The sequence below is a fragment of the Ostrea edulis genome, chromosome 1 (assembly GCF_947568905.1).
Source record: "Ostrea edulis chromosome 1, xbOstEdul1.1, whole genome shotgun sequence".
Lineage (NCBI taxonomy): Eukaryota > Metazoa > Mollusca > Bivalvia > Ostreida > Ostreidae > Ostrea > Ostrea edulis.
In genome coordinates, this window is record NC_079164.1 from 4,870,606 (window position 1) to 4,886,344 (window position 15,739).

The 15,739-nt window shown below is 36.8% G+C and overlaps 1 protein-coding gene across 1 annotated transcript; it reads right to left on the reverse strand.

Moving 5' to 3' along the window:
• Positions 1 to 4,656: 4,656 nt before the first annotated feature.
• Positions 4,657 to 9,390, reverse strand: LOC125664375 (retinoic acid receptor RXR-like). The gene is made up of 3 exons (XM_048897092.2): positions 8,730 to 9,390; positions 7,025 to 8,176; positions 4,657 to 5,476 (listed from the first exon to the last, which is right to left on the reverse strand). The coding sequence occupies exons 1-3, from the start codon at positions 8,734 to 8,736 to the stop codon at positions 5,235 to 5,237; spliced, it is 1,401 nt and encodes a 466-aa protein (XP_048753049.1). The 5' UTR covers positions 8,737 to 9,390; the 3' UTR covers positions 4,657 to 5,234.
• Positions 9,391 to 15,739: the final 6,349 nt, after the last annotated feature.

A 15,739-nucleotide genomic window follows, 5' to 3' on the forward strand; every position in this document is an offset into this window, starting at 1 on the left:
TAGAATAAGCCCTTGGTTAATGAAAATGTTACATAAGCCGAGTTTGGTCCCTTACGATCGTGTGGCAGGGATGGGGACCGCGCCAGACTAAGGAAAGCCGCGTAACCGTGAGTTTACCTATTTGATTGATTATTATTTAACTGAACTGGGGTGATATATTATCTAAAATATTTAACTAAAATATTAGTGGGGACATTAGTTCCCTTCTAGACGTCATTGTGTAAGTATGGGAATGAACCGGGATTCGAATTACCTGGCTATCTAACATGGCTACATCAACGAACGAAATCATAAAAAGCTGAGAGTTTTCGGGTTAAATGGGGTTTTAATGAATATTTCAAGGTATGTTTGGACACAACTATAGTAGGAAATATGTTAGGAATTTTTTTTAATATGAAATTTATGAGACAGCAATGCAAGAATATAGTGATATAAGGCCTCAACCGTGTGCATCTTTTTGTGCGCCGTAAATCGAAGGTTTTTGTAAGGGGTATATCAGTAGCTCTCTGATCTGTCCCAATATTTTTCAGAGAGCTACAGTTCTGCAACTAGATACAGATCCCTCCCTGGACATAAGCGCCGAGCAATGGCCAAAATGTTGCATCCCTTCATCGGTAACGTTGACGTCTCCATATGAGTGAAACATTCTCGAGAGACGTTAATCAATAGTCAACCAATCAATTGAAGAGTTATCTGCCCTTCATAAAATAAGAAAAATATCCAATGTTCTAAACATTTGTGCGGTAAATGATTAATTTGATTTTATATTTCATAACGAGAAGGTGTATGTAACTTTTTACCAAGAGATTTGCTGAAAACTATAATTTCATTTAAAAGTAATGTAATAAAACATGCTCTTCCCACAGACTTTAATGTTAAATTCTAGGTTAAATAAATCAAGGAGTAATCAAAATTTTGAAAAGTTCCACTGTGAAATATTTATTTTAGACGAACACTTCAAAATGACACCAGGATCACACCCCCCCCAAAAAAAACCCCCAAAAAAACCCACCCACCATCCATTTACTAGACGTGAAATATGAGCTTATATTTGCGATTTCTCTACTGAGGAGGGTGGATAACTCTATTGTCCGGGGGAGAGTGTCTTCATTGTTTCCATGGTACAGAAAACACCAATTTCCCATGAACAGGAAAATGAACTACCCTAAAATAACAATTTTTCCACATCGAGATGAAGACCCAATAAATATGCTAATGTTTCTTCAAACCACGAAAATTTCGTCCAACGAAAGATTGTTTTATTTCAGAATTTTCTCCTAACTAATTTGTGGTACCTCACCTACAGCTGATGACGTCTCAATTTAAGTGAAATATTCTCAGTGAGTTCACTCTCGCAATCGTAACTACTCGGCTATTTCCGTAACAACAAATGAACGGTTACGGAAAAGGACGAGCACGTGATCGGATTGTTCACTCTCGATGGGACGTAAAACAAAGAAACAAACAACTTCGTAGAGTTCCGGAACAGAGTCTCTTCAACTTCGTAGAGTTCCGGAACAGAATCTCTTCAGTAATCGATATAGCTTTCGAAATAACAGGACTAATGCATTTTTATCAGGAAAAATACTCCATTTTTAAAAAAAAAAAATTCGTTATTTTATTTCTCATGTTCTGAAACGATATTAAAAAAATAATCAAAGTCGCTTCGCCGCCGTTATTTTCACAATAAACCGCAATTGTGCTGAAAAAAAAAAAGCATGATGTGTCAATATTTACATTTCTAATGTTACCTTCACCAAATGATCACCATTTCCTCGTGAGTGTGAACAATGTGCGTCTTAATGAGTATAGCACGACTATTTTAACGGCTGGGTATATTTCGAAAGAAATTGAAAATGCGCTTCATGAAGCACGCTGGTGTAAATCGTCGAAGTTCATGCCATCATGTATTTTCTGGAATGAAATTTATTTCGTAAATCACTTCTCGGTCAACTGTACGTTTCCACTTACACAGTCAGCATTCATACTTCCGTCCCTTAAAAACCAGTATCCTGTTGGATCAAGAAAGAACCAAGTGTGTGGCTATGTCCCAAAATCTCACATCGACAAAATAATTTTAAATCAGTACGCAATCATTTAGAAACGAGCTACATGCATTTACATACTTTCATTAAATATTCAGGGAGAAATACACCGCTATTGTACAGGGGCTCCGCAGAGTGGTACACTTCTTCATACCATTGGATTGTAATGAAATATCAATACTCACATTCAAATTAAACAACGATTTTCGAATTTTATATGAATTGACATAATGAACCTGACAACCACGAGCAACTAAAGAAGATGTTGTGTAAGACAACACCCCTCCAAGTTTCATTGAAATCAAATACAAAAAAGTGTTCCAAACAAGACATAGCCGCCTGTTATAATAAATGAATTCACAAAAGTCATGCTAAACATCCAAGTCGCATCTCTTACTGTTTGTAAAGTTGTAAAAAGGACGCGAAAATATTTTGTTTGTTTGACGTTATATTTGAGAAGTTTTTACTTCTACAGAGACGTCACCAGCTGTAGGTGATGACGTCACCCGCTGTAGGTCTGACCAAGGCATGGCGCCCAAGGCTTCCTGTTTGCGAAGCAAGTAATCCTTAAATGTCGCAATCCTTCGCAAGCAAGAAATATGTATACCACGGCTTTACCTTTAAGTGACCTTGACTTTTTATATTTAAACCTGAAAGCCAATAGAAATTCAGACCTTCATGCAAAGTAACATTCCTGAACGTCTTGTACAGAATATGGTATGTCTCGACTGATTCAATACGCAAGAGCTTGTTCTGCGTACGATAAGTTTTTAAATCAAAGCAGGCTTCCGACTAACAAGTTGATGCTGCAGGGGTTTCAATGGTCTTGTTTAAAATCAGCATTTTGCATATTCTATGGTCGTTATAACGATCTAGTTTGTCAATACATCTATCACTGGGTCAAATGCTGTCTGTAATACCGATTGTTAGACCGTTCTTGGGACACTGATTTTGACTGCGGATAACTCCGTTTACCTGATCAGGATATAGGGCTCACGGCGGGTGTGACCGGTCGACAGGGGATGCTTACTCCTCCTAGGCACCTGATCCTACCTCTGGTGTATCCAGGGGTTCATGTTTGCCCAACTCTCTTATTTTGTATTGCTTATAGGAGTTATGAGATTGATCACTGTTCGTTATCGTCACCTTTCATACAGAAATGTTGGGATTTAAATCTCGGTGACCTTTCACTCGTATAGCATTGCAGTCTTCAACGTGAGGCTGAACAAAGGAACAGACAAATTACTATATGTATACTGAGGGCAAGAAAATTTACATTTGACGTCAGCGAAACGTACATGTACAGTCTGTTGCCATTAAAATATAAAGGTTACATGTACAGTGTATGCATAAATTGTATTATGCCAAGCAGGAAAGTCATATTGGTCACATCAAAAAAGTGATCGGCAAAACTATCTTACTAGGATGGTCTTCTCCGACGGATTGCTTTTACATGGTTTCCCTGTACATGTAGTTCTAAAGAGCGGTTACTGATTTCCTCTCGGAAAAATCTGCCTTGTATAGGCAAGATTTAAGAGTACCGGAAACAATCTTATGTAGGGTGTTTTTATTAAGAAGTTAATTGTTTTCTATGACATCGGTTAACAAACACGGCAAAAATGTCACAAGTTGTAGAACTTCCTCTCAAGTAGTATCAGCCATCATCAGGTCGTGCATCGTATGAATAAAGGGGTTTAGCTTACAGACTGTGGAAAGAAGTAGATAACCTAACCAAAGGCACTGTGTGTCAAATATTTCCAAAAGTGTCAAATATTTCCCATCAAACAATTCAAGAACGTGGATTGATTTCAAACATCAAAGAGCATTTCTTCAATTTCTTTGATGTTTGAAATCAAAATCCTTGTAATAAATTCAATAGATATTTCTTTACTAAGGTCTCAGTTTGGAAGTCAGGCCAAAGGTCAAGTTTAATGGACACAATTCTTTAAACAGAATTAGGAAAGCAACACTACTTTCATAAAAAAATGTGAAATTGCGGATCTTATCAAAGACTAGGAAAAATTAAATTTTCAGTACTCTCCGTCTCCTTAACAAGACTAATAAAAAAAAAACCTCCCGTAATTTACAATGGAAAAGTATGCAATTAAGCCTCTGACGCCCTGATTATCTGATAAATGATTGTACGGTGATGAGAGGGGCTGCTCCGCGCTTGGTGGTAATTTTATCAATATAAAACACCGTCTGAAAATTTTTGATTGAAAATGGCAAGAAAAGTCGGTCAACATCAATGGAAGACTGACGTAGAATCCGTTCATTTGCTTCACCTGACATTTCTCCGAGATACATTTCTTTGATTGAGTCTCAAAAAAAGCGGGCAAGGCTCTTTCCGGTAAGAACAGAAGACTGGTGTGAGAAACCGCACATTATTTATTATTAATGGTAAATTGTAGGTGACCTAATTCACTTTCATAATAGATCACTGATCTCAGTCAGGTCAATGTTTTCATCTCCTCATAGTGACGTCACAAAAGAACGATAACCTTCTGTTTTTTCCCCCAAGGTCTAAATGTTATTGCCTTTTGTTTACCTGTTTCAGTGTTTAAAGTTTGCCTTGTACCTGTGTTGATCAAGATGTATAACAAAACGAAAGTTCAGAGTTATTATATATTTTAATATTGTTAAAAAAAGAAAAATAAATTAAAATGGATATGACATTTACTCATATGTTTACGACAATCAAACTAAACATAGTGACTGTTCATTCTCATTTCTGATACACAGGGCAGTGACAAGAAAGGTTGACGCACGAAGGAACATAAAATCTCAATATTGATTACTTTCACCTCATATGCTCATCTTTTCATCTACTTCATTTAATTCGCCAAAGGTTGAACATAATGCATTTTTTTCTGCGGGGAGTTGACTGAACCCTCGGCGCCGTTAACGCAAGGTCGGCGATCTCTGGACGAATAATATCAAGGTCAATAACTCAACTATCTTAATCATCAAATTATGGTGAAGAAGAAGGAAAGTGCGTCAACCACGACTCTTGACAAGAAATAATATCATACATGTTATCACCTTAAGGAGTGTTTACAACATTTCCGCATTCATTAAGACTTCGCACTCTCCATGGAATGAAGGATCAAAATAGAGACGCCCAGCGTCTTATAAAGTCCACAAAATAAATAAAACAACAATTAAAAAATACATCACTTCATGGAATTGCTATAAGTTTTGTAACATTTCTTTTAAGAGAACATCGATGTCCATATTCCCGTTGATATGCTTGCAGAAGAGATTTTCGATCATTTTGCAGTTGATGCCGTAGAGAGCTGGGAGACAGAGCAGTACCCGGCTGTAGTGGAGGTGGTCAGCCGGGCGGGTGGAGCGGGCATGCTCCTGCAGGAGTTGCTGGATTAGAGAGTTCAGTTGTTCTACCTGATCAGGTCTGTCCAACCCCACGTAACCTGCAAATACAAAAGTTAAAAAACGCCTTTGAATGAATGTATCCTAAACAGACGACTAAACAACGATTAAACAGACGACTAAACAACGATTAAACAGACGACTAAATAACGATTAAACAGACGACTAAAAACGAGTGGTAGCTGTATACATTAAGGTCAGCAGTACTAACTCTACATGTACCGAAATCCTGTTTACGCGAGTTAGGATAGTCACGCTGGGGTTGTTTATTGATGAAATCGGGAAAATGTCGGTCAGGATTATTTATATCTGCGTCAGTACAACCATTGACAAAGCGGAATTACGAGAGCTGTGGTTAAACACCGCAAGCTTAGAGGTCCTGATTACATTGAAGGTTGTAGTCAGAATCGTAAGAGATCAATAATATCTTCTTAATAAGCTTTCTGTACAAGATAATATCTTGGGTTCCTCTTTAATGTACACTTCGTCCGTTAAGACCTTGAAACCAGGAGTGGTAGGTACTGAAATCCGCGTTGACGCTCCGTCCTTTTTTTTGGCAACATATCAAATTCCAATTACTAAAAGGCAAGGCGAGTCCTTTGTCCAATTTCGGATTCGTCATTTGATACACTCGTCTTAGGTTTTTTCGTGAGGTATTTACGTCAAGGGCAAAAAAGAAGTATTCAACAACCTTTTTGTTTGGAAATATTGAAGGGCAAAGTAGTTCTATAACGGATTCGTGTGTATTTACACCTGAATTGCACGTCAATCACTAGAGATAACTTTTTTGTTCAAGATAACCTTGCATTACACACACAACTGTCTTACGGGATATTTAAAAGATATGAATCTCTAACGAAAGGCACAAGGTTGTTAATAAAAAAGGCCAATAACACACAAAAGACTACATCAGAATCCAGGTGTAAGTGAATATTAATACAGCGGAAATTTGTTTACTGGGAAAACATATTTTTGACTCCTGAGTTAATACATTGACACCGGGGCGATGCCTCTTAATGATAATGGGGTTGGAGGTCGACAAAAGCTTTTCTCAGCAGGACTCATAATGTCGGTGAGCAGGACATTGACTTCTGCAAAGCTCACCAGTAATTATCAGGACTTGGGCTGGGGATGACGAAGGCCGTGGGCCCAATGCCAATAATTACAACAGTCAGTGGCCGTCTTTTCCCTATTGTTCATCCTAGCCATCGTGTTCGCGGCTTGGCCTTTGCCAGGTCATGGACTGATTTTGAACTCAAAATCTGACATACTGAAAAATTTTGATGAACTAAAATGATGCTATGCAAATTGGTTTCTCTGTTTTCATGATATTTTGTCTCTATTGATTTTAGATTAGTGCAATCAGGGGTTGAAGAAGCGGTCATTTCTAACCGATGTCAGGCGTGGTCATTTAGCGGTCAGTTTCAGGGCAAAGTTAACATACCGTCTGCCTTCGGACACACCGAGGTCAATGTACTGCTGGCCTTGTGAGAGATTGGCATATCTTTTATATTACAATCTTGTGAGAGATTGGCATATCTTTTGGGGGGAAATTGAATAAATGATTTCGAATAAAATTTTCAACTTACCAGAATTAAACAAAACTGCCATTCGAAGGAAAGCATATTCTTTCTGATCGAGATTCATCGTTTGGCACTTGCGGATGAAGCCCTGAAGATTTTCGACTGATTTCATGGTTGGCTGACTGGGTGGGGGTCCTTCACAATCCTCACTCTGCTGCTCGGAATGGATGGGGGTCACAGCAAACTGAAAGTTACTCTCCGACATGTACAAAATCAGCAACCGAGTCCATGAATTTAAAATCAATGTAACTTTGTCATTGTGGGAGAGATTGACAAATTCCGGAATGGATTTTGCAAATTGAATGACTTTTACAAGCCAGTCCGACACACGCGATCCCACTGGGTACATGTTTTTCTTGGCCAGAGTCACGGGTGTTGTTCCGGTGACGTGTACCCCCACACAGGGCTCACTGTCGCCGTGATCATTGGCGATGTCCTGTGACTTCTGGGAACTTGCTTCATTGTTTTTTCCTACACACAGTAAGTTCCTTAACAAAGAAAAACCCCCATTGTCCCTGTCTTCACCGCTAGGAGTATTATTTTCGTCCTTCACCACTTTACAAGATAGATCAATTGGCTCCTCTTGACAAATTTCTGTTGAACAAGATGAAGCAGGTGAGATTGAATGTCGAGGCGAAGAAGAGGGGTGTGGTGATGGCATCAAATGTGGCGATGGCATATGTCTTGGTGATGACCGGTGTGGTGAAGCGATGGCAGGACACGGGGGAGACAACTGATGCTGATATGGAATCTCCTGAGAAATCTGGAACGACAAGGGTGAAGTGTTGGGTGGCGTCCGTGACGGAATGTTCAAGAATGAGTTGGGTGTGTGTGGACTCCTTCGAGGAGATGAGGCGCTATGAGGTGGACTGAGTTGGTAGGGTGACTTTCGATGAGAAGTCAAATGAGAATATGCCGCTGGGACCTTTCCTAAGAGAACACTTTGCAATGTGTTGCTCTGCTTTGTTTCACAGTCTATTACATGGCCGGAGGTATCTGATTGTAACAAGTTCGGCTGATTCGATGAAGAATCCATAGGATAGAAAAACGTATGTCTTGGCATAAGTCTTTGCATTTTGTGCGGTTCATATGCCACGGGAGGGCACGCACAGATTGATCCCCGATCATAACACTGTGACATAGTTCCAACAGTCAAGTCTGAAAAAGAAGAGCGATGGAATGTAGTTTGATTCGGGTTTAATTGTAGAATGAAGTACACTGAAACCTCAGACTCACACGAAGGCATACAAAGTTTAATTCCCTCTGTGGGCGCTGATTTAAGTCGGTGACCTACTGGTCTACATAATTATACCAGTACTCCAACAAAGCCATTGTCTCGGCTAACGGGAAACTGCTATTTAAAGAACTACGGTTATTTAACAAACTTCTTTTATCTTTGAAATATATCAAGTTGTAGGAATAGTGTTGAACAATTTACGTAGATTATAATAAACAAGTGTCAAAAGCTGACATTGTTTCCATTATACCGCTTCTATGTAAAAAAAAAAAAAAAAAAAACATTTCGTACATCTTTAAAAAAAATTCTTTATCTAAAAAATTAATATTTACTTTGTTTAAACGGATTTATATCTTCATTAACAAAATACAGCGAGCGATAGGAAAAAAAAAAACAACAACAAAAACAAAACAACCTACATCTTTTTTAAATTAAACATGTTAGAAAAAATTAAAAAAAAAAAAAAATACTTACCAAACATCTAGGTGTAATTTGTTAAATAAATCCTAATCCCATGAAATTATTTTCCAAGTAATTCTTTTCCCAATAGAATAGATGTGAACGTTTCAGTAATGTAATCCACGATCCAACCGTCGCTGGCGCTGTCAATATCATAAATGACGAGTATGAGTTATTCTCTGTGTTTATAACGTCATAAAGTGCACTTGCCCTACTCCCATTCGCCCTCCGATGACCTTGGATTCCAGTACAACTTCCTTGAATAGGATATAATCCGACGCACTCTCTAAACATGCGTCGTAAATATTGGAAAAAAATGTCAAATACATTTTCATTGTTAATTTACTTAAAATATTTAATAAGTCGTCATTATTTGAAAGAAAAAATACTGAAATGATTTCTTTTTAAGGGAGGAGACAAGATTTGCTTTTGTTTAGAGATTATTTTCTTCCGATGACGTAGGTAACCTTGAATGATTAACAAAGTGCGAATAGCTAACCCAATTCCAGAAATAACCATGTCAGTATGAAAAATGAAGGTTAATCCACATTACTTAAAATATCTCTTGACTGGGTGTCATTTAAATACTCTTTTTATAAGTAGATTTTAAAAGAAAAACGTTTAAAACATGATGATACACGTTTTTATTATTTACCGATACACATCGGTGATGTAACTTTTTTTTGTCTTTTTTACGTTTTTACGCTGAATGATTTTTTCCCCATAAACAAAGTTGTTTACATCACCGTGACCACAACAGCCCATCCCAGATGAATTCGCTTGGTGTTAAAATATTTCACGATTGTTTACACGTCTTGGAACGGAAAGTCGGTCAGTTGACCTGCATTGACTCTTGCGCACACGTAGTATAAACAAATACTCCTCGATTACAAGGCCACCGGCACGGCGAAGCTAGAGATTCAGCCGTCAAAGAAAACCGAACGACCTTCAGTTTATGTTTTTGAACAAGCAAAATAAAAAGATTGCAATCTGATATTCTAAGGACGGAAATAACACATGAATGAACAATTTCGTGATGTAAGAAATAGTCTTTGTTTAAAAGGAGGGAGGGGAGTTAAATTCTCTGAATTTTGATATTTCACTTGATTCGATACGTTGTAGTTTTGTATCCATTAATGGGAAAAATGAATTATGGCATATAAAAAAAGACTAGTATTTAGTTCAGCCTAAGCCGACATACGTAAAGCGAGACAACTCAGAATAAATATTTTGGCAACAATGGCACTGACAAGCGAAAAAAGAGAGGCAACTTACGAACTGGGCAATGAGACCGACTAGCGTAAAAAGAGAGACAACCTCGACACTGATTTGACATTTTCTTCACCAAATTATTTCTTCACAAAACTGTTTATTCAGTACACACAGTGTTACACAATAAAAAGAGGCAAGTTACATTTAATGTGTATGGAATTTCTTTAATTTCCTTAGATTAAGGTACAAATGATTTCTAAAAATTGTATTCATACATTTATGTTTACTATAAAGAAGGAAAGAAAAATGTTTACAGTACATATGAAAAAAGCATTCTATAGATACAATTACATGTATCATATTGCACATATGTATGATATTGGAAAAAAGAGTTTATTTATCATAATCTTAGTACATGTATGCTAGTCTTCTAGTGATTAGTACATTTATATAAATCTTTTATTGACTAGTACATTTATGTAAATCTTTTATTGACTAGTACATTTATGTAAATCTTTTATTGACTAGTACATTTATGTACATCTTTTAGTTATCAGTACCTTTACATAAATCTTTTAGTAATCAGTACCTTTACATAAATCTTTTAGTAATCAGTACCTTTACATAAATCTTTTAGTGATTAGTACCTTTACATAAATCTTTTAGTGATTAGTACCTTTACATAAATCTTTTAGTAATCAGTACCTTTACATAAATCTTTTAGTGATTAGTACCTTTACATAAATCTTTTAGTGATTAGTACCTTTACATAAATCTTTTAGTGATTAGTACCTGTACGTAAATCTAAGGTTTAGTGATTAGTACCTAAGGTTTAGTGATTAGTAGTAACTTGCCAAAATTCCTTACGTAACGCTGTATAATTACTTGGAAAATGTGCTCCAAAACGAGGACCCCCTGTTTGTTTACAAATTTTGTTTCCTACCTTGTGTGTTTTATTATATAGGTATATAAGGCTAATCTCTAAGCTTACAAAAATCGTGACACGATTACATAAATCAAAAGAGGGATGAGATAGACACGGAATCAACAAATTTCAGAGAAATTATCGTTGCAAAAAAATATTAAAAAAGGATGGGTGGGGTGGGGGGTAATATCCATACTTCAGGTGCCTGTGGAAAAAATGTCCAATGTTTTAATTGTAGGTCTAGGACCTTTGAAATACTTTTCTGATCTTCAGCGCATTATAAGGGCGTTAATAATACGCAATTTTTCTGATATATCAGCTCTTTTGTGATGGAGGTACGTTCCTCATTGTGCGTTTGGTGGGTACAAGTTGTATACATGCAGTATAGATCTGCGTATGGTAAGTTTTTAAATCGAGGTAAGCAAGTTGATGGTACAGGGGTTTCAACAGTCTCGTTTAAAGTCAGCATTTCGCAAATTCTATGGTCGTAATAACGATCTAGTTTGCATTTACACTGTACAACCTATCGTTGGGTCAAATGTTGTCTGACGTGTTTCATACCGATTGTTAGACCGTTCGTGGCACACTGATTTTGACTACGGATAACTCCGTTTACCTGATTAAGATATAGGGCTCATGGCGGGTATGACCGGTCGGCAGGGGATGCTTACTCCTCCTAGGCACCTGATCCCACCTCTGGTGTGTCCAGGGGTCCGTGTTTGCCCAACTCTCTATTTTATATTGCTTATGTGATTAATGAGATTGATCACTGTTCGTTATATTCACCTTTCATTGGCTATGTTAATATGGTTGAACGTTATGAAAGCGTAAATTTTGTGTATTATTATTATATTAGTTTATTCACCAATCAAGGGCCCTCGGGGGGCATGTACATGTTAACAGGCAATTAATTATAACAATGAAAAATTTAGAAGTACTACTGGTAATACTGACAGAGTTCACACTTCTGCACTGCACATATCTATAAATATATATGAAATACTGATTACAGACAAGATTTAAATTAACAACATGATAAATAAAATGACCCAACTGCTTCACACATCAGTTTCTGGGATAGCAGATAATGATAGTGTTGTGTGAATACATATAAAATTGCAATTGTAATCAAATCGGTATAATTATATTTCAGTAAGAACAGTTTGCAAGTATAAAACACATGTACATGTAGGATCAATTGTACAAGTGTTAAAGAAAGCGTGAATTGTTTACTTGATTACAGGGGGCACCAAGGGACAGTGCCTGTTAACAGTCTGGTAGTAAATTTATTGTACCAGACTATTGGTCTTGTACTCCCAGTAACCAAGACAGCTTACAAGTGTAAAGCAAAGGAAATGTGTACAAAGCAAAGACATGTACTTGTATCACATTCCACTGTTCAAAATCATCTTACTGAATACAGCATGTAAGTATATTACATATGTACACGCAGGATCCAGTTCTGAACGTTTTATGTCTAAAGCAGGAAGGTTAGAATACTTATATAAAAGAGAATAATAGCATTATATGAGAGAATAAAAACACAATATGTTGACCTGATTACAGGGAGCACCAAGGGACAGTGCCTGTTAACAGTCTGGTAATAAATTTATTGTACCAGACTGTTGATCTTGTACTCCCAGTAACCAAGACAGCTTACAAGTGTAAAGTGAAGGAAATGTGTAGAATGCAACGACATGTACTTGCAGTATCACATTACACTGTTCAAAATCATCTTACTGAATACAGCATGCAAGTATATTACATATGTACACGTAGGATCCAGTTATTCTGAATGTTTTATGTCTAAAGCAGGAAGGTTAGAATACTTATATAAAAGAGAATATAGCGTATCAACCGTTGGTACATCAAACTGACCTTATCAAGAATAATTTGTTTGAATTAGGTCATTAAATTAAATACAAAATTATCATAATTTATTTCCTCTTCTACACGAGTGATACGTTTTTTCAAATAAAGATGGTGACTGACAATTTTTGTTCAAAAACGTTCTAAATTTGTGTGCCGCTGAAATTCGGGTGGTTGCCTGACGTCTGAAATCATCCTTTAGGCAATATATGAACGCAGTGATAAGCATTTGCACCCACCGCGTGAATACGAAAACATAATTTGCGCCTCACCGTGCGTAAGAGGTCAACAAAGGGAAATAACTATTTGGCAACTCGGAAATTGCGTATTAATAATTTTTAACTTCTTGATATATACCCTTTTAGTTGTTTTCAAATTTGGCGTGAAGCATCTTTGGGCCAGGGGTGCATATATTTTACATTTTAGGACATTAAATGTGGCATTAAAAGCGGGGCAAAACTCCCAAAATTGATCAATTTTCAAAAAATCAAAAATGTGTAGAGTAGGAAGGCATCTACTAAAATTGTAAATTGTATGAAAAACCCAATGCATGTTTAGGAAAAGCAGAAAGAGATGTACCAAACTTGTTCATTTCGCAACCCCTGGGTAGAGGTTCCAAGACAAGGACGGGGTCAATTTGGTCATATACTGTCAATGTCCATAACATTTATTAAGCATCAAAACACTAGAGAAAACTGATAGGGATATTTAGGAATAGCAGAAGAGGGCCCACCATATGAATGCTTCGTTTTGGTGTATTTTTTAGAAAAATTGATGTGATTAATATGATGTATTTTTTAAAAACCCCACAAGTTTCAGTATTAGTTTATGCCTTTTTCTATGTTAATAGTTCTTTGTTTCAGTTTGTGTTTACTGTTTTACATGTAAAGCGCTTGATGGTAGTTGTTTTAATTAGATAAAGCGCTATATAAATGTACAATAATAATGATAAGAAGTAATATTAAAAGCCCTCTACTATGATTTGTAAAATTCATTGTCCGTCAGTCAGGGTCGAGCTCCAGGGTAGGGCCAATATAATAATGATATGTGATGAATGTATTGAATCTTAAGATATATGGAAGGATTCTATCAAAATTCTAAAATTTTTGACCCGGTGACGAGGATTTCTGACTCTGGAACAAGCCCAAATTGGTTGTAAAAGTTATATATAATGTGCATAATGTTTGAATATTTTCTTCTTTACTTATGCTAAGGTATATTTAGGCAAGAGCGTAAATTTCAGAATCATGGGGGTAAGGGTTCCGACTCTAGGGCGGGTCCAAAATAGTTATATAATATGTTATGTTAAGTCTTTCATCGGTATGAATACATTCGGGAGCATTTGTGTGTGTAGTTTTTTTTTTTTAAGTACATATCTTGTTTTATACTGCTGCTGGATGCAAGGTGAAGCTAACGAATCTCATAACTCCTATAAGCAATACAAAGTACATAGTTGAGCAAACACGGATCCCTGGAGACACCAGAGGTGGGATGAGGTGCATAGGAGGAGTAAGCATCCCCTGTTGACCGGTCACACCCGCCGTGAGCCCTATATCTTGATCAGGTAAACGGAGTTACCCGCAGTGAAAATCAGTGTGCCAAGAACGGCTTAACAATCGGTATGACACATGCACGTCAGACAGCATTTGACCCAATGCGAGGTTGTATTGACGAACTAGATCGTTATAACGACCACAGAATTTGCGAAATGCTGACTTCAATCGAGACTGTGGATATTAGAATTTAGCTTAAGTATGCAGAACAGGAAAATTATTCTAGATTTTGTAGCCCTTGGGACTAGTGAAACCTTTAACTAATACTCAGATGACCGACAAGGCCTGGGGACCTCTTGTTTAATTAAAGTTAGCATCACTAAAATTTTCCAGATACACTAAATTTTACCCCAAGGTATAAGTCAGCTCTTGCTGTCTCTAGTAAATTTTGGTTGCTATAACTTTCCAGTGTAATAAATTATTTTTAAAAGATTGTGCGATTTCTAGTCACCAGTGATCGCAATACACTGAGAGTTCTTCAAGCAGTTTTGTAACCTTTATAGTGTCCCGAGGATCATCTGCGCAAGAAGACAATTCAAGACTTACAAAATCATATGAATTGTCGAATATTTCCAGGATGAAAGATGAAGATAACGAACAGTGATCAATCTCATAACTCCTATAAGCAATACAAAATAGAGAATTAAGCAAACACGTACTCCTGGACACACGAGAAGTGGGATCAGGTGCCTAGGAGGAGTAAGCATCCTAGGATATCATCAATTTATAGCTTTAAATGATTGGCACTTAAGTGATCACCTTGTCGTATCCCATTCTTTGGTAATAAATGTACTGTAATTGGCATTTTTATAGATATATTGTTTGAAATTATAGAATAAATTACCAATGCCTAATAACAGAAGCGCAAGACAAACCAAGTATCATACTTTGTCAAATGCCTTTTAGAAATCAATAAAATAAGCCCAATAACACAATGTTGAAATTAGAACATATACATATATCATGAATTTGGTCGATATGATATTTAAATCTAGGATGTTAAACACCCGCTGGGATATGAAGTGATAATGATAGTACTGACGACAGTCCATGTAATTATGTGCAAAAGACGTCACAGATATTAGGAATAAAACCGTATTAGACATTGATGAAGTGATCCAAGACTTTTAAATGAAAACACCAGTATTGTCAGCGACTTGGTCGATATTGATGTAAAGAGAACAATATTAGAGTTACGCACAAACAATTTAATGCGGGTTACATTAAAACACAGGGTACGCTTTGTGAATCCGCGTCTGTTGTAAAGTGCACGTTTGGGGGTATCTAAGATAGATTGTGACGTTTGGGGTATCTAAGATAGATTGTGACGTTTGGGTTATCTAAGATAGATTGTGACGTTTGGGGTATCTAAGATAGATTGTGACGTTTGGGGTATCTAAGATAGATTGTGACGTTTGGGTTATCTAAGATAGATTGTGACGTTTGGGGTATCTAAGATAGATTGT